The sequence below is a fragment of the Schistocerca americana genome, chromosome 2 (assembly GCF_021461395.2).
Source record: "Schistocerca americana isolate TAMUIC-IGC-003095 chromosome 2, iqSchAmer2.1, whole genome shotgun sequence".
Taxonomy (NCBI): domain Eukaryota; kingdom Metazoa; phylum Arthropoda; class Insecta; order Orthoptera; family Acrididae; genus Schistocerca; species Schistocerca americana.
In genome coordinates, this window is record NC_060120.1 from 750,635,900 (window position 1) to 750,663,886 (window position 27,987).

The window sequence follows — 27,987 nt, forward strand, 5'->3', positions numbered from 1 at the left end:
CTATCACAAGACTGCGAGCCACTAACATCACAAAAGGATAAGAAAGGGTAAATAATAATATAATATAACCAAATGGTTTGGACATAGAATGAACTTTGCAAGAGCAAGGGAAATGGAAGTGGCTCTTCAGTTAACTAAAAACCTGTGTGACAAGAAGAAAAAATGTGAAACTCCGGCACTACAGCACTGTCATCAGACGAGAATGCCGTTATGCTTCAGAATATCTTTCGTTAAATACAGCCAAACAATTAAGTGAAGCAGAAAAAGGAAAGGAAAATAATCAGGAAAATCTTGGAACCAAAATATGGCAAGGTGATACAAAAAGTATTAAACAGGTTTATAAAAAAAATAGAACGAATTTTAGAAACAGTGAGAAGGAGTATCGTGTATTCTAATGACACCTAACAAGGCTAGATGAAAACTGATAACAAAAACAATTTTTTACTTTTTTAACAGAAACATTAGTCCTGTATCACAGGTGTTAAAGCTGATCTAAGGGAAATGGAAATAACACCGGGAGGAATAGGAAAATGGGAAAAGTGCAGAGCGAAAGTAAAAAGTTTATGGGCCTCGAGGAGTAATGAAAGAAAAAAAAAACTAGCGCAATGTGGACAGAAGAAAAGAGGAAAAATGCCACCATTTGAAACGCATTGTGCAGTGTTTTAACGTGACGTGGCGTCAAGTGTGAATTGTACTTCATTAGTTTTTATTTTCTAATTGACATGCTGATCGTTCAAGCCTTACATTTACGAGGACAATGGGGTTTTCTGCGATGATTTTGAAATCTTATGCAGAATATTTATAATACTGTATCGTATCTGTTCAAAAAGAATTACACATAGAGCATTTTCCGAAACTGTGACGATGTATTTGTTATTGAACATAGCTTATACAAGGTACCATATGAGCAACGGTGAAATAACTGACTTTAATCTCTCAAGTTAATAAATCACCGCAGCAGTAATTGTTCAAGTTATACATACCCATATCTAGTTAACTAAAAATCAATAAAGTAGTAGTTCCTCAGTTTGGCTTCAGTGTAGGATTTTACATACATATCGTCCCCAGGATGTAGGTTGTTATCGCTGAAATATGCATGGAAATATGTCGAAAACAAAGGATTGTATAAATATCTTTCGTTGCTTGCCTACCGATTTGTAATGTCTCTGAACTGAAGCGGTTACAGAGAGACAGTTAGTGGGGAAGAAGCTGAATGTGTGTGGGTGGCAATATATAAGTATTGGCGAAGCAGTTTTGCGGAGGCATAAAGACTAAAAATGAGTGTTGAAGAAGAAGTTTTGAGAATTCAAAAGACACTTAATAAAATGACTTCTGGAGATGGCACTGTGGGTTCCTGCTTTTTCTGTTAAATTCCTATCAGTAATTAATAACGTAAATAGCTAATGTATACACACGCACAATTTTGCGTTGGGCCACTGTTTTTGTTACGAACCTCCCTCACTCGGATTAGTGCTCTAATCCCCTCCATATGAAAAAAATTTTCGATATTATCGTGACATCTAAAGACCTTATAGATTTCTTGTATGATATGTATAGTTGTTTGGCGCGAATTCTGTGTTTGATAACATTGGGGGGTTTTCCATAACAGTGTTACTTTATTTTTTTAAAGATGCTCATTGTTTTGAAAATAGCAGAAAAGAATTAGGTTGTAGACAATCTTATTTCAGAAAAATACGTTTTTAATTGCATTGCATTCAATAAACCGAACAGTTCCGCGCCGTAATAGTAAGTTGTCGACCAACAAGACATTTTGATTTTTAGTTTATTTGGAATTAAATGTGTTATGTAAACATAAAGTTCAAACAATAGCAGTTTTCCCAAAGGAATTCCTTTGCCAGAAGAGTTTATGCGTTTTATGTGTCACCGAAAATACAAAGTTGGTGTAGAAGTATATAGCCCACCCCAGTCATTAATAATACTCAAGATACTAAAATTTGATCCAAATCTTAATAAATGCATAAGCTTAATATACGATCTCAAGTCACCATTCGTGGCTCAATTGTACATATTTGTATGAAGGACTGTACCGTTTGATAGTTCGTGTTGAAGAACCTGCCTGTTTGTAGGATGGGGCCTACACAATAAATAAATAAAACTAAGTATTGCTGTTAGTCTCATCAGCCTCATCCCTTCCTTCTTATGATGCAATGTGTTCATTTTGTTATTTTCCTTTAATTCTGCCTGTACACTTGATTGAGCATGCTTCTTCCCCTTGTGTGTTGTTTTCCATTTGTGTTTTTGTTCATTCTCAGTTAAAGACATAGAAACATCGACAGCTGCTCTTCCATTATGAAGTCCTCCATGCAAGGTGCGGTAGTATCTACTATTAAGTGTGAAACAATGTAAATCATATTGATATCAATAAATGATTGCATAAAAAGCACCAGCAATTGATGTGTGCCATTAGATTGTAAGAGAAAACTGTTGTTCTGTCTACAACATATTCTTAGTAAAAGTAAGTTTGGGAAATAGTATCATATCATCAAAACAACATAATTTATGTGCTTCGTAGCATGAATTGTGCAGGGTACTGGGATTTAGAAATGATGAATTTGAAATTGTGATAAATTTTTATTTTGTGTTTCCAAGCTTCATGCCAATATTTCGTTAATGAAATCTGTTGGTTTCATAATCTGTAGGTATTACATAGATACAAGGAAATTTGTTGGCTGTCTCAAGAAATGACATTAGAGTGAGTGTATTTTACACATATTGTATGGTCGCAAATTGTATAAATAATTTTGTTGATTGAGCTGTTGTGTTACTGCAGTGAGAAGAACTTGTATGAGGTAATGGGAAACTGCTGTGGTTCTCTCTCTTCCTCCCCCCTCCTCTCCCCTCCCCATTTCTCACTTTTTTTTTTTTTTTTTTAACTTCTGCATAATATTCCTCATGTCTTAAAATGAATTCATTTGGGAAATGTGAGATGCTACCAACACATTTTATTTTCTAAAGTGCAACAAGTTGCAAGTGTGTAATTTAATTCCAGGGCCAGGAGCAAGCTTTAGACTTACTAAAAGTCTTACAGAAATTGCCAGTGAACTTGGAGGTTTTGACAAAGACAAGGATTGGTATGACTGTTAATGCCCTCCGAAAGTCTAGTACAGATGAGGAAGTGATAAGTCTTTCAAAGACTTTGATAAAAAACTGGAAGAAGTTTCTATCAGGTATGGAAATAATATATGTGCTCCTGAATTATGAAAGTTTTGGGGTTTGTTCAGTACAGCATCTGTTGGTTTCCAGGATCCAGTACACCAAACAGTAAAGATTCGGGAAACAGTTCCAAAAAAACAAAAGAGAAAGATGAGAAACCTAAGGAGACTGAAAACAAGGAAAAAGAAAAGGAGAAGAAGCCTGTTCCAACGACATTCCCTCCTGTGTCTTCAAATACAACTGATGCAGTTCGTCTAAAGTGTCGGGAATTGCTCGCTGTGGCAATTAGAGGGGATGGTGGTAAGTACTTATTGATTTACTGGATTTATTTGTTTTCGCATAAAATTTATGATTTGACTTCCAAAATAATTCCAGAAATACCTGAGGGATGTGCAACTCCAGAAGAACTGGCCGAGGAACTAGAAGAAGCAGTCTTTCACGAGTTTCGCAACACTGATATGCGATATAAAAACAGGATACGTAGCAGAGTTGCAAATCTAAAAGATGTAAAAAATCCTGGCCTCAGGATGAATTTCCTTGTGGGGGTCATATCTGCCAATAAATTAGCTGTAATGACAGCAGAGGTAAGAAATTGGAGACTGTGTTATTTGTAAAAGACAGCTTTCATTGTAAAAACAAGTTTTTACGTTGAGGCAGAGCTTTGTGAAATGTACATTTTTTGTGGTTGTCAATCACTTTTTGCCAAAAAATTACATAATGGCTGATGATCGAAGACATTCTACTTAAATTGTCAGTTTATCCTTCTGGAGTTCTTTCACCAAGTAGTAATGTTTCTCTGTCAGAATTATCATGTAGCTTTGTTTTGGTAGACATGTTTTTGTTCAAAATCTACATGTCTTTTAGTATGTTGAAGTTTTTCATGCCCAAAAATTGGGAATCAGCATACAATTTTCATCAGTGAACAGGAAGGACAAAATTATCTCTCTTTCTAATAGCATATGAATGAACAAACTTATTTTTCATGAATATTTCTGGTTTGCTGTGTGGAAAACTGATTGTCTGTTGATATGTAGGGCACATGACTGTTAAATGTGCTATATATTTTAACTATGGACAACATGATTCCATTAGGTATACAGGACACATTTCTGGTAGGTGTATTACTAGAGTAGAACTGGTACTTATTACACAGTAGAAATACTGCCCAAGTTGTTCTTCATTTCCTTACGGTCATTGAAGTGCTACACTTTTGTAAAGGGAAATTTGTGTTGTGAGCATGCTTCTGACACTTTTTGTGTACATTTATGTATAGTGACAACTTCAGAGCTGCCCTTACATCTCGTTGTTACCTTTTCTTTGTAATACGTATTTACCATTCAGTGTAAAATGCTATATCTACATCTATACTCTGCAAACCACCATGAGGTGCATGGCAGAGGGTACGTCTCAATGTAACAATTATGAGGGTTTCTTTCCTTTCCATTCATGTATGTAGCACGGGAAGAATGATTGTTTGAAATGCCTCTATGTGTGCAGTAATTATTCTAATCTTATTCTCACGAAATGCATGTGAGTGTTGTGTAGGGGTGTAGTATATTCCTAGCATCACCATTTATAGCAGGTTCTTGATACTGTATTACAGACTTTCTCGGGATACTTTATGCCGCTCTTCAAGAGTTTTGCAGTTCTGCATCTCTGACACTCTCCCACAGATCAAACAAACCTGTGACCATTCGTGTTACACTTCTTTGTATACGTTCAATATCCTGTCTTAGTCCTATTTTATATGAGTCCCATACACTTGGGCCATATTCTAGAACCAGTCACTCGAATGATTTTTAAGCAGTCTCCTTTGTAGATGATTGTACGTCCCACTATTCTACCAGTAAACCGAAGTTTACAGTCTGCTTTACCTTTGGTTGAGACGATATGATTCATTCTGGGTTGTATTAATCAAAAATTCTTAAAACAATGCACATATGTGAGAAGATATACCATATGCCCATGTCTTGGTTATCACTTGTCATCATGGTTCAGTGTCAATGCCCTTTCCATTATCTAGGGAAACAGAAACTACATCTTCACTTATGTATAGTGTGTGAAAAAGGTGAGCTGTGTTTCAGTTGAACGTAGTTTCCAGGACTTGAGTTGAGTCTTTGAAAAACTTTGCTTCCTTAGTTAGGGGATCAATTATTACCTATGAGAACAGGTTCATCAGCAGCTAATAACATTTCACATTGAAAGCATGTTTATTGTACACACACTGAAGTACACACAGAGCTAAGCTGCCTACATCAGCAGACAGAGCCCCTATTTATCACATAGAATGTTGTTGCAAATTACAGTATTCTGTAAATAAGTTAGTCTGAGAACATTCCAGATATCACAAATCTTAAATAAGTGCAGGCTTAAGAATTCAAACCAGTATCCTGCTTGTCCACAGGAATTCAACTATATAACCTCTACACAAAAACAGTCCACACACTGTGTGGCTCCCTGATCACTACAAAACAGCAACCAACAATTTCAGAGTGGAGTACCACTATGTGAAACTGGGAGTGTGTGGCAAGGGGGTCCATACAACAGTTTCGGGGGGGGAGGGGGGGGGGGAGCTAGACCTGGGGGTATGGTGTATCTCTAATATTTTGGAAGGCGAATGGCAATTATAAGTACCCATAAAAATTTTTCATGCAGGTATTACCTTGCACACAGTTGTGGGTACATTACTTCTTCCTTTAGTAATCTGATGATTTATGGAACTATGACATTTAGTACAGATTTGATGACATTGCATTGAGTGAGGTAGTCTGTGTTCAATATTATTGGCGAATTTCCATTTCTCATCTTGAGAAATCACACCAAAAGGTCGGTTTCAGTTTGGTGAAATCTAACAATTGCAGGAGACATTATCGGGTTTCTTGGTAGAAATTGAGGTGTATGTTCCCATTTTTAGAATCCCTGATGATGGTGTACATACTATCTGACAGATTGGCAGAGACCTGGCTACTGGTACCAGTTTCTGATTCTATCAATGGTCTTTGCAAATCTCAATGACCCGTTGTTGGAGTGTCATGGAACGACTTCAGTATGACTGGACATAAATGAGCTGTGATGAAGAGCTATCATTTCCATCCTATTGGGTCATAATTCCATTTGTAGAATATTCCATCCTTACATGAACACCACTCATGGGTTAGACCTTGGGCCTATTTCGACTGGGCAACCGCTACCTACAAGGCAGTAAGAGAAGTGATCTGTGATTTTGAGACATGTGATTACCATGTCACCAGTCCCTGTAGCCGCTATTGCCAGGTGATGTATCCTGTTGGTTCTGCTGTTTCTTTATTCAAGCAGGTCCTCATTTGATTAGTTGTGAGTGGGCCTCGTACATGACCTGCTGCCTCACAAAAGTCCGAACCTATGACCTTCCACACCAAAGGCAGCATCGCTAACCATTCAACTGTGGAGTCGGTCAATGCTGACTGTTAATATGAATTCTTCTTTGACACCTCTAATGCCTCTGTGGTCTCCAGCAATGTTGGATCTTCCCTTTGTTCACCTGCAATATTCATTAGTCCAGCAATTAATGGGACATCTGTGTTGTGATACTCCTCCTATGGATTGGACTTCTTAGCAACAAATAGTCCAGAGCAAATAGAGACTATCGTGACAAATACAGGGATGGTAACTGTAGAGTTGTTATAGTGAGAATCAATACTGTAACATCCAAACCTACCAAAAATAAAAACAAAATACACCTTTTTAAAAAAAAAAAAAATGCAAATAAAAATTAGGTTGATGCCGTCGTACAAGACAGTCACCACTTCTTCCAGCCTGACTATGTAAGGATAGATCAAGTGTGGTTCGAATTAAAAGAAATAGTATTGATGACAATTAAGAGATGTGTGGAACACAATAAAGGTCATAGCACTATTGCAAAAACAATGAAAAAAAATGCCAAATTTAAAAGAATGCAAATCCCCAAGGTAGGTGAAGTTTTGCAGAAGCTCAAAGTTATCATTACCTTCAATGCAAGAAGCTTTTAATAGTTTCCACAATGAAAAACTGTATGGAAATCTGCCAACAGTTGTTGGCAGCCAGCAGTTGTAACCACCAGTGTGGATGATGCACAGCACATGGTAGTATCGTTATTTTTGTGGGGGTACAAATACACTTGAACGATATGCAGTAGCATAGGCAGTTATTTGCATAACTGGATACAGAGTAGTGTGTGCAGATGCCACCTGGTATGGTCACGAGGTTTACACTGGCCGTGTTACCCCAGTTAGTCTGCCACAGTACTTTGTCCCAAAGCTGCTGTTTAGCCAGCATGAAGTCTGTGGCACTTAGACAGCCACACCCCTGCCCCTGTTGGGAGAAGTAAACGACAGTTGCCAGTTTTTGAAATGTCTGTGGGTCCAGGCAGAACCCTCTCATCATCCTTATGACAACATCACAGTTGTGACTATTTCTCGTGACATCTGGAACGCTGTAGCACTTGTGTCTGGGTGTATGGCGGCCGCCATCTGAGTTGACAGAGTTTAATGGTTGGGTGCAAGTCTGTGCAGTAGTGGCTGACAGTTCAGTGACGTCTTCGGCACTCGAGTACGCTGGCTTACATTGCTCGATGGACATGACTTCCTTTCCTTTTTTAGCTGGAGAGTCTGTTGTATTGACCTGTTCCATAATTAGGTAGGGTCATTGGTGATTTGGCTCCAAAGTATTACATTATGAGCCTAAAGAGAAGTGTCTGTCTGTTAATGCATGAGGGACGTGTTGATCACAACTGTTCCATCTCTTCCGGGAGTTTGACACGAGTCCTGATGTTTAATGGACAGGTGTTGCAGGCGAGCGAGAAATCGCTTCCCAAGCATAGGGTCCTGGATTCAATTCCCAGCAGGGTCAGGGCTTTTCACGTGCCTCGATATGACTGGGTGTTTGAGTTGTCTTCATCATTTCATCATCATTCCTGAAAGTGGTGAAATTCTACTGAGCAAAGGTTGGGAGCTGATAACTGCGAAGTTGACCACCCCACAAGCCAATCATCATCATCATCACGAGGAATCACCTTTCAACTGCAGAGGCTCATCATACACAAGCTCTGCCACAGATGGCTGGTAGTCCTGCAGCACACTGTGCAGTTGGAGCAGTACTAGCAGGAATATGTTCACCCAAGGCCCTGTGGTGTAACATGTGATGGCAGCCTTAAGCAAATGATGAATCATTCTACCATGCTACTAAAAACTGTGTGATATTGTGTCATTCTTTCTAGGTTACTGCAACACATCCGTGCCATTGTATGGAACACACCTGTCTCCCATTGGCGACCGTGATCAGATGTCACCTCTTCCAGACAGCCGAAATGCTGTAAAATCATGTGACACGTTCTCTGCAGTCTGTGCTTGCAGTAGTAAAACTTAGGGCTACCTGATGAAACTGTTAGGTGGATGATGAGATCTGCAGCCATCAGTGCCAAAGTTGCATTGATCGCAAAGTTTGTGATCTGTGCCTGTACATAGTTTATCACTATGCATTTGTGGCCCTGGGCATATTTATGGGTCCATGAGTGGGAACCTTTCTGCACACGAGGCCATATAAAGTGTTGTGTTACTAGTGTCTTTGAAGCGCAAATGTTAGGATGATGTACTCCATGCAGAGACTCGAATATGCTGTGATGATGCTGTTACATACAGTAATGGCTGGCCTGGGGATTCATCACAGTAAATTGCTATGCCATCACCTAGCAGTGGCACATGCCACAACTGGAAGGCCAGTATTTTTTGCAACATATCCTTCAGTTCTGCAATGTTATCATGTGCAGTTCCCATTTCATTGAAACCTGTGGGTGAAATAGGCACCTACTCTGGACAGTGTATAAGCGGCCATATTTTTGTCTCTACATCTACATCTATACTCCGCGAGCCACCTTACGGTGTGTGGCGGAGGGTACTTATTGTACCACTATCTGATCCCCCCTTCCCTGTTCCATTCACGAATTGTGCGTGGGAAGAACGACTGCTTGTAAGTCTCCGTATTTGCTCTAATTTCTCGGATCTTTTCGTTGTGATCATTACGCGAGATATATGTGGGCGGTAGTAATATGTTGCCCATCTCTTCCCGGAATGTGCTCTCTCGTAATTGCGATAATAAACCTCTCCGTATTGCGTAACGCCTTTCTTGAAGTGTCCGCCACTGGAGCTTGTTCAGCATCTCCGTAACGCTCTCGCGCTGACTAAATGTCCCCACGACGAATCGCGCTGCTTTTCGCTGGATCATGTCTATCTCTTCTATTAATCCAACCTGGTAAGGGTCCCATACTGATGAGCAATACTCAAGAATCGGACGAACAAGCGTTTTGTAAGCTACTTCTTTCGTCGATGAGTCACATTTTCTTAGAATTCTTCCTATGAATCTCAACCTGGCGCCTGCTTTTCCCACTATTTGTTTTATGTGATCATTCCACTTCAGATCGCTCCGGATAGTAACTCCTAAGTATTTTACGGTCGTTACCGCTTCCAATGATTTACCACCTATGGCATAATCGTACTGGAATGGATTTCTGCCCCTATGTATGCGCATTATATTACATTTATCTACGTTTAGGGAAAGCTGCCAGCTGTCGCACCATGCATTAATCCTCTGCAGGTCCTCCTGGAGTACGTACGAGTCTTCTGATGTTGCTACTTTCTTGTAGACAACCGTGTCATCTGCAAATAGCCTCACGGAGCTACCGATGTTGTCAACTAAGTCATTTATGTATATTGTAAACAATAAAGGTCCTATCACGCTTCCCTGCGGTACTCCCGAAATTACCTTTACATCTGCAGATTTTGAACCGTTAAGAATGACATGTTGTGTTCCAAATGTTGGTCATGAACTGAACAATGAAATTTAGATGATTCAGTTAAACAAGATAACAGTTGTTTCAGAGTTGTGAAAATGTGAACATCAGTCATCAGTGTATGTGGTGAAGATTTGGTCTTTGATCATTGCAGGCACTGTGCTGCCTCTCTGTGATTCTTCTTGCATATGGCGATGACCGCCTCCTAGTCATTTGCTCTAAATCCCAGAGGAATTCTTACTACTGGTACATTATTGTTACTTGCTCATAGCTGATGATGGATTGTATAGTTGGAACTGATGTAACTGTAGTAGCTGTGCTCTCAACTGCTCCAAATTTTCATTTGATGGTGGGATGGTGGCGGGCAGTTGACGTTCATGCTTTGTGGATTGCTACCATTTGTGTCTCATGGTTTTTCTGTACTCATGCTGTGTGCAAGCGAAGCTAACATTCTCACGTTGAGATCACTACTTGTAGGGTACAAATATTCTTAGACAGTATATGATAGTGCAGAGTTTCATTTGCATAAATGGGTGGAGACAAACACATACCGCTACCGTCTGGCAGGGTCACCGGTTGGGTTCAGTCTTGTACCAAAAATAAATGCTCTTGTAGCATTTTGATAAACTTTTTGTCTCTGGCGACTTGTCACTATATTTTTAATTTCTGTCTCTGAAGATACAGCCTTGAGACAAGGCCTATTTGTAGAAAGGATGTCTAAAATATTTGTTATTTTTGGAGTTGCAGACTACTCATTAAAGACAGTTCATTGATATACGTGTACATTGACATCTACATGACTATTGTACAATTCACAATTGAGTGCCGGGCAGAGGGTTCATTGAACCACCGTCAACCTATTTCTCTACCATTCCACTCTCGAACAATGCATGGGAAAGTGAAATCCTAAATCTTTCCATGCGAGCTCTGATTTCTCTTGTTTTATTATGATGATCATACCTTCCTATGTAAATAGATGCCAACAAAATATTTTCACACACTGAGGACAAAGTTGCTGATTGAAAATCCATGAGAAGGTCATGGTGCAATGAAAAATGCTTTTGTTTTAATGATTGCCACCCTAATTTGCATACCATATTCATGACACACTCCTGCCTGTTTGACGATAATACAAAAAAAGAAAGCTGCCGTTCTTTGAACTTTTTTGATGTCAGTCATGTGGACAAATGTAGTGTAAGCAGTCTTTTTAGTAGACCTTTTGCATTTTCTAAATTTTCTGTCAGTTAATCGCAATCTTTGGTGTATCTTCCCCACAACATTATCTATGTGATCGTTCCAATTTAAGTTATTTGTAATTGTAATCCCTAAGTATTTAGTCCAATTTACAGCCTTTAATTAGTGTGTTTTATCCTGCAACTGAAATGTTGTGGATTCCTTTTAGTATTCATGTGGGTGACTTCACACTTTTCATTATCTGGAGTCAATTGCTGCTTTTTGCACAATACAGATATGTTGTCTAAATTGTTTTGCCATATGTTTTGATTGTGGTAACATGGTAAAAGACAGCAACATCTCTAATCTGCTGCTCAGATTGTCTCCTAAATTTATCAGGATCAGCAGAGGGCCTATAACACTTCCTTGGGGAATACCAGATATTACTTCTGTTTTATTCGATGACTTTCCATTGATTTCTATGAACTGTTACCTTCTGAAAGGAAATCACAAGTCCAGTCACACAACTGAGACGATGCTCCATAGGCACGCAATTTGATTAGAAGTCACTTGTGATGAACAGTGTTTAAAGTCTTCTGTAAATCTAAAAGTTTGGAATTAATTTAACATCCGCCGTCAATAGCACTCGTTACTTTGTGAGAATAAAGATCTAGTTGTGTTTCAGAAGAACAATATTTTTTTTGCATTTGTGTTGGCTGTTTCTCAATAAATTGTTTTCTTTGACATAACCCATAACGTTCGAACATGTAAAAAATTATTTGCCAAGAATGTTAATTTTTACCACGTGTAATGTACACATAGGTATCCCAATTGAATGTTCCTCCATTTTGGTGATCTAAAATTAATTTATGGAACTCATCTGATAATCCAAGTGTATGCTTTTGAAGAATATGCAGAAATTTTGTGTGTAAATTTTCTCTACCCCAGTATTCTCTGTTGCTGTACTTTGCCCTCCAGTGCAGCAATGAGTTGCTGGCTTACATTGCTGTCCAGCTTATCACGCTGTGTCATGCAAAGAGACATGTAGTGATGCTCATCATGCTGTGTCATGCAAAGGACATAGCAATGCTCAATATTGTAATTCTTTTTTGTTTTAAATATTTTGTGGCACACAAGGCACTGAGACAATCAAGTTTTTAACAAAAAAAGAATTTTCCTTCCCAGGAAAGTGAGAATGGCAAAGTGCTGCTTCTGGAGATTGTCATTACTGCTATCTTTTCTACAAAGTATAGTTGTTTATAAACTGATCACTCAAAGTAACGGTATGTGCTGGAATGACCAAGGAGTATTTTGGAATTAAGTGTTGTCATCTGTCAAATGTGCTGAACAATTTGAGATGTCTGTGTGCAACAAAACAAGACACAAATACCGTGAAATTGAGCAGCCTACCACTTGCGCCTGCTTCTTGAAAGAGCTGCATGTGCCCTTGCCCCATGGGGCAGATTTGAAACAGCTTGAAGTAAATAATTACACCCCAGAAGTAATCTTAGATGAACTATATAAAGCCATTAGTGGGTATGAAGAAAGAAAAGAAACCTGAAGATTTTGGTATTTAGTAGTAATTATTAAGAATAGAAGTAACACAAGAGAAAAAAATCTTGCCAAATTATTTATAAAACGACTGTAAAACAAGACAGTTGCCCACAATTTAACACTGATGTCATTGTTCTGCTTCACAAAAAAGTAGACAGGAAAGGCATAAAAGATACATTTATTAATCTCTTTTCTGTAATATCAAAGATATTCGATAAAATTATCATCAAGCATACAGAAAAAACTTTAATCAGGTTATGGAAAAAGCAGACCGAAGAAGTGGGTATAGCACAGCTGCCATTTGCATATCATGAATGAAATTACAGAGACAACAGTGAGTACGAATTATCACTTGCCTCGTATTCATAGAGTTTGAAACGTTTTTGCCTCTGTTTCAAGTAAATCTACACTAACATTCCTCAAGAAACAAGACCCTGATTCAGTATTTGTTAGTAACTGTATATTACACAATGTATACAACAATGAGACACCTTCCATAAGACTCTCATCAGAATAGTGAGTAATTAAAGAGTTAAAAGAGGAGTCACACAAGGAAATTATGCATCACCGAAACAGCTCTCAGCATCCCTGGAAGAAATTTTCAGTTCCATAAATTAGGAAGAAGAAGATGGAATATGTGTTCAGGGAATGTATTTGAAGCAGCTACATTTTGCAGATGGCACTGTACTCCTTGCCTCTAGATAAACTTATATAATGAATCTAATAACTTAGCGCAAGTGTGAGTGAGTGTCCTGAAAACCAATACATTGAGAAGGGCATTGTACAAATAAAAGCTTTAGAGACTGTTAAAGATGTTTTGTATTAAGGGCAGTGGACAATAGTGACTAGACAAATGTAAAAAGAAATGAACACATGTGTAAAAATAATCTGGAGTGCTTTTAATAAACTAAACAGGTTCTTTACAATGAAGATTCTGAGCCATCTGGAATAGAAAGTTGGCAGTTAATTTATCTTACCAGTTTTCAGTTATGCCACTGAACAAAGACTTTTAATATGAAAACCATTCAAAAACTGGGTGTTGTTCAGCAAGCAATGGAGAGATAAATACTGAGATTTACCAGGAGAGATAGCAAAGTAAACAAATGGATCAGGGAACAAACTTGAACGGAACCTGTAATGAGGGGAATGAAGCAGCTACATTTTGCAGATGGCACTGTACTCCTTGCCTCTAGATAAACTTATATAATGAATCAAATAACTTAGCGCAAGTAATGGTACATATGTAATGGTAGGGAAATAGATAACATCAGAAAATATGCAGAGGCAACAGTAATGCATATAGCTGAAGATTGTAATGAATTAGGTAAGTATAGAGGAGGCCTTTATGTAACAATGAATGATGATGATTTTCCTCTAGTATTCTTTTGTGTTTTGTGAGACACTGAATTTTCATGTAAGTGACCAAATTGTTATATTTTTGTGATGGGCACTAGAAGTTTGACATACCAACCATTTGTATTTAAATAAGCACTTATGTGTGTGATCTCTCAAATTTTTTTTTTATTTATTTATTTTTTTTTTTTTTTTAACATGAGATTGTGAATTATATTTGTATTCATTTGAGAGAGAAACTAATTAAATTTGAAACACATTGCGGGCAACTGCCTTTTGTAGTTACGCACAATGCCTATCGTATTAATGAAAACAGGACCAGAGGTGCAACTGTTAATTACAGCTTCAACTTCAAAAGTCATTTGTACCAGCTTTAAAACTTGAACCAATTAGTGCACCTCAAGCACAGCTGTTCTTAAATTTTTGAAGGAAATGGCAAGTGATGAGATGAAGAGCTTAAGGAACAAGTTCTTGAAGGAGTCTATCAATGATGCCCAGCTGGCTACTGTCCAGGGAACAAAGACAGACTTGTTGAAATGTGGCAAGTGCAAGAAGAGGAATTGTACATATAACCAGGTAATCAACTCTAGTGCAATTTATTTTATTAAAAATTTACGTTTAATAAGAGTGAACAAGTAGTAAGAATTTGAATCTGAACCATTTTTCTCCTTTGCTAAGCTGCACCTACACTATGTAATCAAAAGTATCTGGACACCTGGCTGAAAATGAGTTAAAAGTTCGTGGCACCCTCCATTGGTAATGTTGGAATTCAATATGATGTTGGCCCACCTTTAACCTTGATGACAGCTTCCTCTCTCGCAGGCATACATACAGTCATGTGCTGGAAGATTTCTTGGGGAATGGCTGCCCATTCTACACGGAGTGCTGCACTGAGGAGAGGTATCGATGTCGGTTAGTGAGACCTGCCATGAAGTCAGCGTTCCAAATCATCCCGTATGTGTTCTATAGGATTCAGGTCAGGACTCTGTGCAGGCCAGTCCATTACAGGGGTGTTATTGTCGTGTAACCACTCTGCCACAGGCCGTGCATTATGAACAAGCGCTCGATCGTGTTCAAAGATGCAATCGCCATCCCCTAATTGCTCTTCAACAGCAGGAAGCAAGAAGGTACTTAAAACATCGGTGTGGGCTTGTGCTGTGATAGTGCCATGCAAAACGACAAGGGATGCAAACCCCCTCCATGAAAAACACGACCACACCATAACACCACCGCCTCCGAATTTTACTGTTGGCACTACACACATTGGCAGATGATGTTCACTGGGCATTCACTTCACTATTGCATCGGAAACAGTGGACCTAGGGTTGTTTAGGAGTGTGGAAATCTCGCATACAAACGTATGACACAAGTGGCACCCAATCACCTAACCAAGTTCGAAGTCTGTGAGTTCCGCGGAGCATCCCATTCTGCTCTTTCATGATGTCAAATGATTATTGAGGTTGCTGATATGGATTATCTGGCAGTAGGTGGCAGGGCAATGCACCTAATATGAAAAACAAATGTTTTTGGGGTGTCCGGATACCTTTGGTCACATAGTGTATATCAGGTTGATGATAATACATAACCATATTACAATTGTAATCTTAGCAGTCCATATGATATAGAAATGTGGTGGAAAAGCTAAACTTTTGCTTATCAGGACCCACTGCACTAGCTTATATATGGTTGTTTCGCACACAGCCCAGCGTAGTGCTGCCTGCGCCATCTGTGCCAATGTGAGGCAGCCTCTGTAGGCCACCCATGGAGGTGTGCACTGTTTAATTATGCGCACTCACTGTATAAGGTTACAGCAGCTGAGATTTTTTTTTTTTAGGCACTGGTTTGTGGATGTTTGCAGACGTGTGTTGCCCAGTTGCCAGCTTAATAAAGATAAAATTGTTTAGACCATATAATACATAGATCTAACAGGTTTCTTATTCTGTATTTTTCAGGTTCAGACAAGGAGTGCTGATGAACCTATGACAACATTTGTGATGTGTAATGAATGTGGAAACAGGTGGAAATTTTGTTAAAAGATCTCTCACAGTAAAACTACTTGAAATGTTCGCATGTTAATTGCCCACGAATGTTAGAGACCTATAACTTGAAGCTAAAATGTGTGTTCATTATCCTTCAGTATGTTAATGTCTCCATTTTATTGCTTACATGATAAGACTTAAACAGTGTAAGATGATTGTACAAATTTAACTTCATTTGGGGTTGTGTGGTGCTAGATTCACATGACACATTCATGATACTGATCAAAACTGTCCAGAATCAATATAAATTATAAACAAATATTCCACCAGTGATTGATATTCACTTGTCATCAGGTCGTACATCAGTTGCATAAATGTTTCACAGTGGTGTGTAAGCTATCGGAAGAATTCTATAAACTTGTAATTGTATAAAAAAGAATTCCAAATATGATACATGTTTGCAGCATCAGGTTGCTTTTTGTTTTCATAAGTCGCCGTATAAGTAATGCAGTGATGAGATTGGGTAGCTTCATAAACAATTCTGCACTCGTTTAAATGTAATGAAGAATGTGATTCTTGTAGACCAAGACACTGTAGGGTTAATGAATACTGATGACATGCAGTAAGACAGGTTTACTGTACACTTTCACATTTATTATTTGCTTTTCCGATTTTTTGTTTTGTTTTTGACGTTTGGTGGCAACTTAATAATCTTCCATTTCATTCCTCCACCCTCCTCCCTCTCTCCCACCCTTCCTCACTCGCTCGCTCCCTCCCTCCCTCCCTCCCCATTCAGCATTATTCTTCTTGAAAAGTAAAAGTAAAATTCTGGGAATTTATGCTTCTACTTTTCCTTTCAAACAGTTGTTCTCATTTCTGTAGCTGGTATTTCTATACCAGGTAGAGCTTTGTCTATAATCTTTTGTGTGTGTTTTGAGTGAATATTAATGTTATAAAGTCATTACATTTATTGTAGTAACAATAAATTAAGATAAATCTGTTGAAATTTGAGATCCTTGGAGGTCTTGGTGCTACAGTAGGCGTGCACCAGTTTGTGGTCTTGGATACATTTTGATCAGAAATCATGGTTTTGATGTAAATACAAATGTTGCTTTTTTGTGTACTCATTGATGACAATTATGTTTTAATAAAAATTTTTACATACATTGTTTTAATCCCAAGATGAACTTGTGAGCAATGTATCAGACACACTGTATAATATTGAGAATGACATGTAGTTGTGTTAGCTATTACAAATAATATTACATGGAGTGGGTTAACTGAGTTTTCAGTACCTTGTGCACTTTTGTTTGCTATCAGCTCATTGAACTCCGTATCACAGTATCAATTTCTATACAATTTAATGCCAAGTTCTGTGACATCAGTGCTAATGTGTTAGTTAAATATAAACTTCAAGGTCTGTGCTTCAAATACTTATTTGAATTTGTTTTTGTACAGTAACTCAGTAGAACTGTAACATAAAATAAATTCTTTACTTTGTATTTTGCTTTGACCTAATAAGAAAAGACAATGTTTTGCTGCCTTTTTGCTTGCTCCAAGAAATACTATCTTAATTATAAGTATAAAATGTCAAACTGTAATTTCAGTGTATTACATCAGCTGTAATTGCAAGACACTGCACTAAGCAAAATCTGGTCTGGGAAATATTTTAAGTAAGACTGATGTGAGACTGATCTGTGTTAATGAATGTCTAGAAGATGCTGGAAATCGCCACCATTGACAGCAGTGCTTGATTTCCCACGTGAGAGACAGGCATAACAGCTCTGCTTGAGTGATAGCAGGATAGCATTTCAGTGTTCTGCTGTAGCTCTTTGAGTGTGCGTGGATTATCTGAGTACTGTTGACCATTAAATTAGCCCCACAGGTAAAAATTGCAGGAACAGATGTCAAGCGATTGAGATGACCAGAAGATTGCACTGTCTCCGCTGATTGTCCTTTCCTCACTGGACACCTCATGCACTCGTGACAAGGTTGTCAAGACAGTGTATACTGTTGCTCCATCTTGCTGAAAATACCCATACAGTCTTTATAGACGTCTGTGAGTTGATTCAAATGTGGATTAAACACTTTCTGGAAGGTGTTCGATACAGTTCCGCACTGTCGCCTGATAAACAAAGTAAGAGCCTACGGAATATCAGACCAGCTGTGTGGCTGGATTGAAGAGTTTTTAGCAAACAGAACACAGCATGTTGTTATCAATGGAGAGACGTCTACAGACGTTAAAGTAACCTCTGGCGTGCCACAGGGGAGTGTTATGGGACCATTGCTTTTCACAATATATATAAATGATTTAGTAGATAGTGTCGGAAGTTCCATGCGGCTTTTCGCGGATGATGCTGTAGTATACAGAGAAGTTGCAGCATTAGAAAATTGTAGCGAAATGCAGGAAGATCTGCAGCGGATAGGCACTTGGTGCAGGGAGTGGCAACTGACCCTTAACATAGACAAATGTAATGTATTGCGAATACATAGAAAGAAGGATCCTTTATTGTATGATTATATGATAGCGGAACAAACACTGGTAGCAGTTACTTCTGTAAAATATCTGGGAGTATGCGTACGGAACGATTTGAAGTGGAATGATAATATAAAATTAATTGTTGGTAAGGCGGGTACCAGGTTGAGATTCATTGGGAGAGTGCTTAGAAAATGTAGTCCATCAACAAAGGAGGTGGCTTACAAAACACTCGTTCGACCTATACTTGAGTATTGCTCATCAGTGTGGGATCCGTACCAGATCGGTCTGACGGAGGAGATAGAGAAGATCCAAAGAAGAGCGGCGCGTTTCGTCACAGGGTTATTTGGTAACCGTGATAGCGTTATGGAGATGTTTAATAAACTCAAGTGGCAGACTCTGCAAGAGAGGCGCTCTGCATCGCGGTGTAGCTTGCTCGCCAGGTTTCGAGAGGGTGCGTTTCTGGATGAGGTATCGAATATATTGCTTCCCCCTACTTATACCTCCCGAGGAGATCACGAATGTAAAATTAGAGAGATTAGAGCGCGCACGGAGGCTTTCAGACAGTCGTTCTTCCCGCGAACCATACGCGACTGGAACAGGAAAGGGAGGTAATGACAGTGGCACGTAAAGTGCCCTCCGCGACACACCGTTGGGTGGCTTGCAGAGTATCAATGTAGATGTAGATGTAGATACTGATCAGCATTAACAACAGTGTGGTGAAAGAATCGTATCATAATGCAGACACCAGTTGTTGCACACCAGGCAGAAATCTTGATACTAGGCAGTTGGTCTTCGAAGTACTGAAGGGATTTTCTGATGCATAATGATGTGTTTTGTGGGAGTTCACATAACTTGATGATGAACCAAGCCTCATTTGGAGAATTATAAAACAGGTCCCAAAAGTCCGGATTCCACTTCACTCAGGAACCACCAACAGAACTTAACTTGCAAAAGTTCATGTGGGTGCTTTGACTAATGCACAACAATAAATTGTAAGGATACAGAAGCAGGTCATTTTTGCGATGATGATCATCTTAACTCCCACTTGCACAGATAAATGGCATTGACATTTTGTCGGACTTTCTTCCACCCGTGCAGTGTTTTCTGGTGTTCAAACACTTTTTCAGATAATTTCAGTTTTTATTCTCGATGGGGCCTGTTTTGTGCCACTAAGCTTTGTGTTGCAAACTTTTTGGGAGGTTTTGCCAAAACACTCCCATCTTAAATTTCAGTGCTAACAGTTCTGCATGCATTTTCCATGAATTGTGCTTTGCATAACAATTGGCAATGAACTCATGCTGTTTTATCGTGAGCACCAATTTTTTGTTGCATTCAGTTGGCCACTAAATACATCTGCTCCTCTCACTCACTCAGACACAACAGTGAAATACTAAGGAGCAAGCAAGTGGGAGAAGCACATGTGCACTGCAGATGTGTGACTAGTTGATTGGTACATTGAAATCGGGGTCTCCAGCATTTTGTGTAATGGGAATTTCTCCTGTTCATTAACGAGTGTCAACTATGTTTTGGTCTTGTAAATATTTTCTGAGGTGGTTTTATTTTGCCCACCACGTGTGTGTGTGTGTGTGTGTGTGTGTGTGTGTGTGTCAGAGAGAGAGAGAGAGAGAGAGAGAGAGAAAGAAATGAAAGATTAAACAGAGTGTATGCAACATGGGACAAGCGGGAGATCTGGGAAGAACCCAGGAATTTTTTCATCTGGAAGGAAACCAGGAAAAACGCAGGATTTTTTAGAATTCAGGGAATTTTTTTGTGTTTTAGTTTTCAGTTGAATTTTTGTAATTTTGACTGGTAAGAAATAATTTTCTAACAAAGGATATTACAGTATCCCACTACGGCAGAATAATACTGCAGCATTCTTCTTGGGTTATCAGCCGAGTGGTGTTGTCGTCTTGTTGCAATGTTTCAATGAGTTTCGTACCCATCAACTTCTGGTGAAGTGTTGAGATGCTGTGTTCTGCCTATCTATAAAACTGCTTGGCCATCATCCGCTACTGTAGGCTGGCCAATCACATACTGGGAGGGGTATCGCATTGGTAGTGTGTGTGTGTGGGGAGGGGGGGAGCGTGGACTGGCTTCGAGACCTGGCGGCTTTTCAATCTGTCTGCGGACGCCGCTGCCTTCAGATCGGAGCATTCCTGAGGTATTTTGTCAATTGTGGGATTCCACGATGCACTGAGCTGAAAACCGCTATCCCTGTTTACTAAATTGTTGTGCAGACGTATCTCCACAGCCTCTTTGAAGATCGAGTCCCAGAAACCGTTGGCGCTGCACAGCTTTTTCGTTTTTTCAAATTTGAAGGTATGTCCTTCGATAATGCTATGTTCTGCTACCGCGGACTTATTTGTCTGTCCTAGTTGTACATTCCTCGTGTTCAGTACAGCGCTGGGAGATACATCGTTGTGTCTGCCCGATATATTCCATCCCACATTCACACTCAATACTGTAAATGCCCGGTGTCTGCAGCCCCAGTTGGTCTTTGGTTGAACCAAGTATATCTTTGACTTTTTTCAATGTGCGAAAGATGGTCGTTATTTCATGCTGCTTTAATATTCTTGCGATCTTGGCTGTTGGCAGTCCAGTAAACTGCAGAAACGCCACACGTTTTGCTTCATCTTCTTCTGGTTTCTCATCCCGCCTCTGGTTTGCATGCAAGGTGTGTCTTATTTGTGTCTCAGTGTAGCCATTCGTACCAAGGTTTCCCGCAGATGTGCTAACTCATGCCGTAAACTCTCGCTGTCACAGATCGACCTGGCTCTTTGTACTAAGGTGTTCAGTACTGAGTTATGTTGTACTGGATGGTGGCAGCTCCGAGCATTGAGATATAAGTCTGTGTGCATCTTCTTCCTGTATACCGAGTGTCCCAACATACCGTCCAGATTTTTCTTGATCAAAATATCCAAGAAGGGAAGGCAGCCATTCTCTTCTACCTCCATGGTGAATTTGATGCTGTCATGTATGCAATTGAGACAGAGTAGGAACTCCTATTGTTTTTCCTTGCCATGGGGCCACACTACAAAAGTGTTGTCTATGTATCTGTTGAAAACCTTTGGTTTATGGCAGGCGGTGTTCAGTGCCACATCTTCAAAGTGCTCCACGTACAAGTTGGCTATACCTGGGGCTAGGGGGGAACCCATGGCAACACCATCTGTTTGTTCATAGAATTTTCAGCTCAGTGCAGTGTGGAATCCCACAATTGACAAAATATGACAGGAACGCTGCAATCTGAAGGCAGCGGCGTCCGCAGACAGATTGGATAGCCAGCGGGTTTCGATGTTGGTCCGCATATAATCAACTTTATATGTGAAATCTTAGCTTCTCTTGCAGCTTATCAATCTTAGAGACCAATATTATCTACTTAACAGTGATATTGCAACTAGCTGACTACATCACGCATCCTATGGTCTGTATATCAGCTGTCATCCGCTGGTGATATCATGTGACATGAGCTATGACTGGCTCACAAAAATGCATCACAGTCTCAATTTCAATGCTTCAGAAACTAACATGCAGCGTTTCGTGGAATTCGAATTATACCTTCGTAATACGAAAATATGCAGCGTACCTGTTGCTACACATCAAAGATTTTTCCAAAATGTGTTTTTTTACTGAGTTTCGTTATCTAAAGGGCTGGTAAATTCTCTGTCGGTGTATGAAACCATAACCATTCAAAGGATTGATAAGTTTTACAGTTCCGAGGAAAACTATACTGTCACTTAACACGGAGAAAGAGTATTTTCACCCAGGAGAAAGTGTATTTTTGACAGAGAAATCCGGGAGTTTTTTTTCCTTGTCTGCATATACACCCTGTTAAATCTGAATTGACCAGATGGGGTTTGAACACAGTTCTCATAGATGAGAGTCCAGACACTCCACTACTTTGACTGTTCTCTCAATTGGGCTACCCAGTGATCGGGTGAACTAAACTACTGCATTTCCTGTTCAGTTGTGAGGTCTCTGTTGTACATACCAGACTGTTAATAGTTCTAAGTAATTTTTTATGGATGCAGAAAAACCACTCAAATTTATGAAAAGTTGCTGCCACAATTAAACTTTTTTTGAGACTCATAGATTTTGCATTTGCTTGAGTTATTGCTGATGATGTAGGAGTGTGCAATTTGTGACTATAAAACAGATGGTAAATTCTTGCTTCCATGGTAATAGAGGATAACGTCGATGAAGTTTCTGTGTGAAGTCAGTGACAAGATGAAAAATTCTAGACCTGACATACTGACCCCCCTGGTTTCAACCTTTGTTAGTCACTCTACTTCTCTCACCTATCCTCTTCCCTGCTCCCAGCGCAGCACTACACAGCCTTCTCCTGCTCCCACACCAGCACTACGCCTATTATACCCATGCAGCCACAGTCTTTTTACTTCTCTCCTTTTCTGCCCCTCCCCCCCAAGTATGTAGTAATTGTTGCCAGTACTGTCTATTTTCTTAGACATTTATCACTGAAACCAGCTGCTGTTAGTTGCTGAATTATTCTCATACACATACTACATTTACTTTGCTGTTATTGTTACATAGGTTTGCCTTTTTATGAAGTTCATGGGTAGGACCATGTTTGCCTTGCTGCATTATTGATTAGCTGAAACAGATATAATTCTTGGCCATTGACATTTAGAGGTATGATAAAAGTCTTTGGCTGCCAACAATGTCCAGAGTATTTTTCTGTATACTACAGTCACTGTTTAATTACTCATCAGCAGTGATAATATGTCAGTCTTACTTGAATGTTACTTTCATTAAAATGTTGTGTCAAAATATTCAGATCGACTCCTTCCTTATACTGTTGATTAAACTGAACCTCTGAACAAAATGCAAAGTTCTTTGCAGTAACATGGTGAGCACTGGTAGCAAAAATGATGATTGAAAGAATTTACGTAGCCACTGTGTGATTGTTGGCTGCGGTCATAACACCTTATGTTAATTAGCCAAATCATTCATGCAAATAATACACCAAATACGAAATTTTCACTCTGCAGCGGAGTGTATGCTGATATGAAACTTCCTGGCAGATTAAAACTGTGTGCCAGACCGAGACTCGAACATGGGACCTTTGCCTTTCATCGGCAAGTGCTCTACCATCAGAGTTACCCAAGCATGACTCATGACCCATCATCACAGCTTTACTTCTGCCAGTACCTCGTCTCCTACCTTCCAAATTTCACAGAAACTCTCCTGCGAAACTTGCAGAACTATCACTCCTGGAAGAAAGGATATTGTGGAGATGTGGCTTAGCCACAGCCTGGGGGATGTTTCCAGAATGAAATTTTCACTCTGCACTGAAGTGTGCACTCATGTGAAACTTCTTGGCAGATTTCATTCTGGAAACATCCCCCAGGCTGTGGCTAAGCCACATCTCCACAATATCCTTTCTTCCAGGAGTGATAGTTCTGCAAGTTTTGCAGGAGAGCTTCTGTGAAGTTTGGAAGGTAGGAGACGAGGTACTGGCGGAAGTAAAGCTGTGATGATGGGTCATGAGTCGTGCTCGGGTAACTCTGATGGTAGAGCACTTGCCCGTGAAAGGCAAAGGTCCCGAGTTCGAGTCTCGGTCTCGCACACAGTGTTAATCTGCCAGGAAGATTCAATACTCCGAAGTGTTTTGGAGCAGTTGTCCTGTATTGTGTGCTGTATGTGGAATGATCAACTGCATTCTTCATATAAAAGAAATCTTAATAGCTGAATTTTTGACCCTTTGATGATAAATTACAATGAATGAAGTGTGTGATAAAAGTAATGAGACTGACAACACTGTGAACGATCTGGCAGTGCTGTGTTGTTCCTAGTTAGACCGGTGTGTTCGTCCCTTCCAGATGCTAAATTTGCGTTTCAGCTCTGTACAGCCATTGCATGATTTTTGAGAGACCTAGCATTGAAGTTATGTTTTTGTTGTGTGTTACAAAATGGGACAGCAGAATTTAGAGCAACATTATAACATCAAGTTTTGTGTTAAACTTGGGGACTCCGCAAGGGTGACCTTTGAAAAGTTGAAACAGGCCTGTGAAGAACATTCCTATCAAGAGTACAAATTTTACACCGGCACAAATCGGTTTTGAAAGGCACAGAACACATTGAAAATTAACCTCTCTCAGGGAGACCTTCAACTTCAAAAACTGACTAAAACATTGAACGTGTGTGTGCTCTTGTGAGATTTTACCTCCAGAATAAACTGTTGACCAAGTTTTTTACAGACGTACCTGAAAGGCTCAGGAAAAGAATGGATCGAGTGAGACTGGACATTGCAGACAATTGGATACTGTATCGTGACAATGTTCCATGTCATGCGGTTGCTTCCTTCACGGAATTTTTGACCCAAAAAGGTGTTCCTGTTGTTCCACAGCCTCCATATTTATGTGATCTGAGTCCTTGAAGCATTTTTCTTTTCCTGAAATTGAAAAATTTCTTAAAAGGACATCATTTTGAGACTCTGGAGAACATTCAAAAGAATGTGACTGGCATGTTAAAGACCCGATCAGTTGAAGCCTCTCAGCACTGCTAACAAGATTGTGAATGACAACTCAACCAGTTTATAGTTGCTGAAGGGAACTATTTTGAAGGGGATAATATTGTTGTTTGAAAGAAAAAAATGAGATCTTTGGTAGATAAAAAATCAGTCTCATTACTTTTCTCACACACCTCATATCTTTGTATGTAAGTGTTCCAGTGTGAGAATTGGCTTGCAGTCAGTTTCTTCTGCAATTTGAGGTGTCATCTTGTCAACACTGTATGCCACTTCTTGGATTTGTGAACACCACTGGCCAGTATCTGCAAACTTTAAGCAGTGCATCTGAAAACATACCAAATTAACATTTAATTTTGTTAGTAGTGGCAATTGTTTCATTATCAGGTGTAAATTTACAATTTAACTGTGTTATTAGTGTTGTCTTCAGTCCAAGACAGTGTTTAAGGTAGCACTCCGTGCTAAGCTGTCCTTTGCTAGACTTCATATCTACTGCAACATTCATGCACTTGAATCTGCTTATTGTATTCGCTCTCTTGACCTCTCTACAATTTCTAACTCTCCCCCGTACATTCCTCCATTACTGAATTAATTACTCCTTGTGAAAAAATGCCTACTTTGAATCAGCTTATACCATACACCACTTTTCTCTACAGCTCAGTTTAATAAATAAAAAATACATCTCTATTAAGAATGTCTTGTACATTTTGTGCTCTGCAACTCATAAAAATTGTAAATATGTCATAATAATTAATTGTTTGACATTAATGTGGAAAGAGCCATTAGTTGATAGTTTTGTTGTGCATAAGACAGTGTCCCAGGCTTGAAGACTACCTAGCAGTTATTTTCATTGGACAGTCATACAAATCATCTGTCATAGCTTGTGATAAAATCATTCAGCCTAGATTGATCAGTCATTGATTGTTTAGGCACAAGAATAATGTAAGCGATTTCTTTTGTAATGCAAGTCTCAGAAGATCATATTAATTAAATACAATATAATCTTAAATAATATGGTAGGAAAATTTAAAGCATATGTAGGTTGAGTATGAGGTATTGAAAAGCTCCTACATATTACCTACCAATATTAAATAATGTGGTATGCAAACAAAAACATTTTCCATCTTATATTGCTGCAGTTGGGGGCAGTTAGTTGCAACATACCCATAGTTGGGAGTGAACATCTCATTATTACATACAATGTTGTAAATTTAGTATTAGTACTTATCTTTCGTAAAATAATTTTGAATGCTCTTCAGATTTTTACTGTATCAAATCAGCCACTTTTCTTCACATTTGTGGTTTATTTCATAATTCCAGCCAACCATTAAACAGATACTAAGCCAAAGAGTGTAACACTACTGAGCAATGCTGTCATAGCCCTGATCACATTACATTTTAACTGTAGATACATTTCTTACTTTATTGAAAATGCTATTACAATTAATAGTATCATATGCATATAATTTTACAAGAGACTTATTGCACTAAATTAGTTCACATTTGCGCTCAAAATTATTAACATTGCAGTCCTTTACAGATCTGACCTTTCCGATACAATACACGATTGTCTTCCTATGAGATACATACTATATTTCTTTAACAAAATTCTTATGTTGTGAGTTGTCAAATGTCCACACATATTCACTGAATATATGAGTATGGTTTTTTATCATTAGCATTATTTTTATAGTTTTGCAGTACAATGATGTACTCACCTTTTGTTTATTTTTGACATATTTAGTTTCACCAGTTACCTTATTTAATAACAGAATAAAACAAGACCCTCAAATTAGTAACCAGGAAAGACAAGTTAGATTGAGAGATACGCATCTATCACATTACACACTACTGCTTTGAATCGCATGCATTATAAATTGTCGAAAGTGGTTACATTTCAGTATACGTGAATGTCAGAAAAATTTGTTAAACCATTAAGGTTATGTTGATTTATGTTAAGTGCAACTAAACCACAAACAAACAAAAAGTAAAATATTTTCTAGAAGGTTTGCACCTTAAGAAAACTAGTCACCTATTTTTACATGATAGCTTATAAAGTCTCCAAAGTTTTTGCGAATTAATAAATAAAAAAGCACTAGTTTGCTTTTTTTCTGCAGTATTTCTTTTATTGTGTTACATGGTTTTCGACTTATGAAGCCATCTTCAGACACTTACTGGCTACTTTTGACTGTAGAAGTTCGTGTTAAAATTAGAACTATTAAGGAAAAATGTCAATCCAAAAAATTCATACAGAAATAAGCTCTTGTGAAGTAAAATAAGAGGAGAAAGTTGTGCTTCTGTTACCTGTATTTCCTGCCAGCAGCTTCTGGAGGAAACATGATGCTAGCAGTGAGAAGCATATACGCCTATCTGCATACACTTGTCAGAGAATCTATACTGCCAGGGACCCATCCCACCCCTTGCCTCTGCATTCTGCCAGCAAAAGATCACCTCAGATCCCCCTGCAGATCACATGGTGTCGAAACTCCTTTCGCTGTCATTGGGGAGTTACTGATGTTTGTGCCCAATCCTGAAGATTTTAACAGTGTTGTGATGATATTTTCATTGTATACACATTTCAAAAGAGTTACCAAGTTTTCTTTGTTGTATGATGGGACTGAAACTAATATAACTATCATTTATTTAGTATAGGGCAAGAAACAAAAAAGTGTTGATCTCTCAGCTTTTCTTGGCATGATTAATCAGTAGCGTACATCCGGTGTTCCCCCGATTTGTTGTTTCCATTTATGCACAATATTCTGATGATCAGCCAAGCTGTCTTCTTCAAGTGCTTGGCAAACACCCAAAAGCACGCTATTAAAATAGTAGGTATTAATATTTGGTATCATAATATTTAAAATTCTGAGAGTCATGTTTAAAATGTTTATCACCTTGTAAAATGTTGTCATTACTCTATTAAGTTTCAAATAGATGGGAAAGGAGAGAGGGAAGTGTAACATGACTGTGTAGGAGCAACACCAACATTCCC

The 27,987-nt window shown here is 38.8% G+C and overlaps 1 protein-coding gene across 1 annotated transcript; it reads left to right on the forward strand.

The window, feature by feature from the left end:
- The first annotated feature begins 1,170 nt into the window (after positions 1-1,170).
- On the forward strand, positions 1,171-17,216 carry LOC124595911 (transcription elongation factor S-II). The gene is made up of 6 exons (XM_047134822.1): positions 1,171-1,346; positions 3,011-3,188; positions 3,265-3,474; positions 3,550-3,758; positions 14,486-14,632; positions 16,009-17,216. The coding sequence occupies exons 1-6, from the start codon at positions 1,278-1,280 to the stop codon at positions 16,087-16,089; spliced, it is 894 nt and encodes a 297-aa protein (XP_046990778.1). The 5' UTR covers positions 1,171-1,277; the 3' UTR covers positions 16,090-17,216.
- The last annotated feature ends 10,771 nt before the right edge of the window (positions 17,217-27,987 follow it).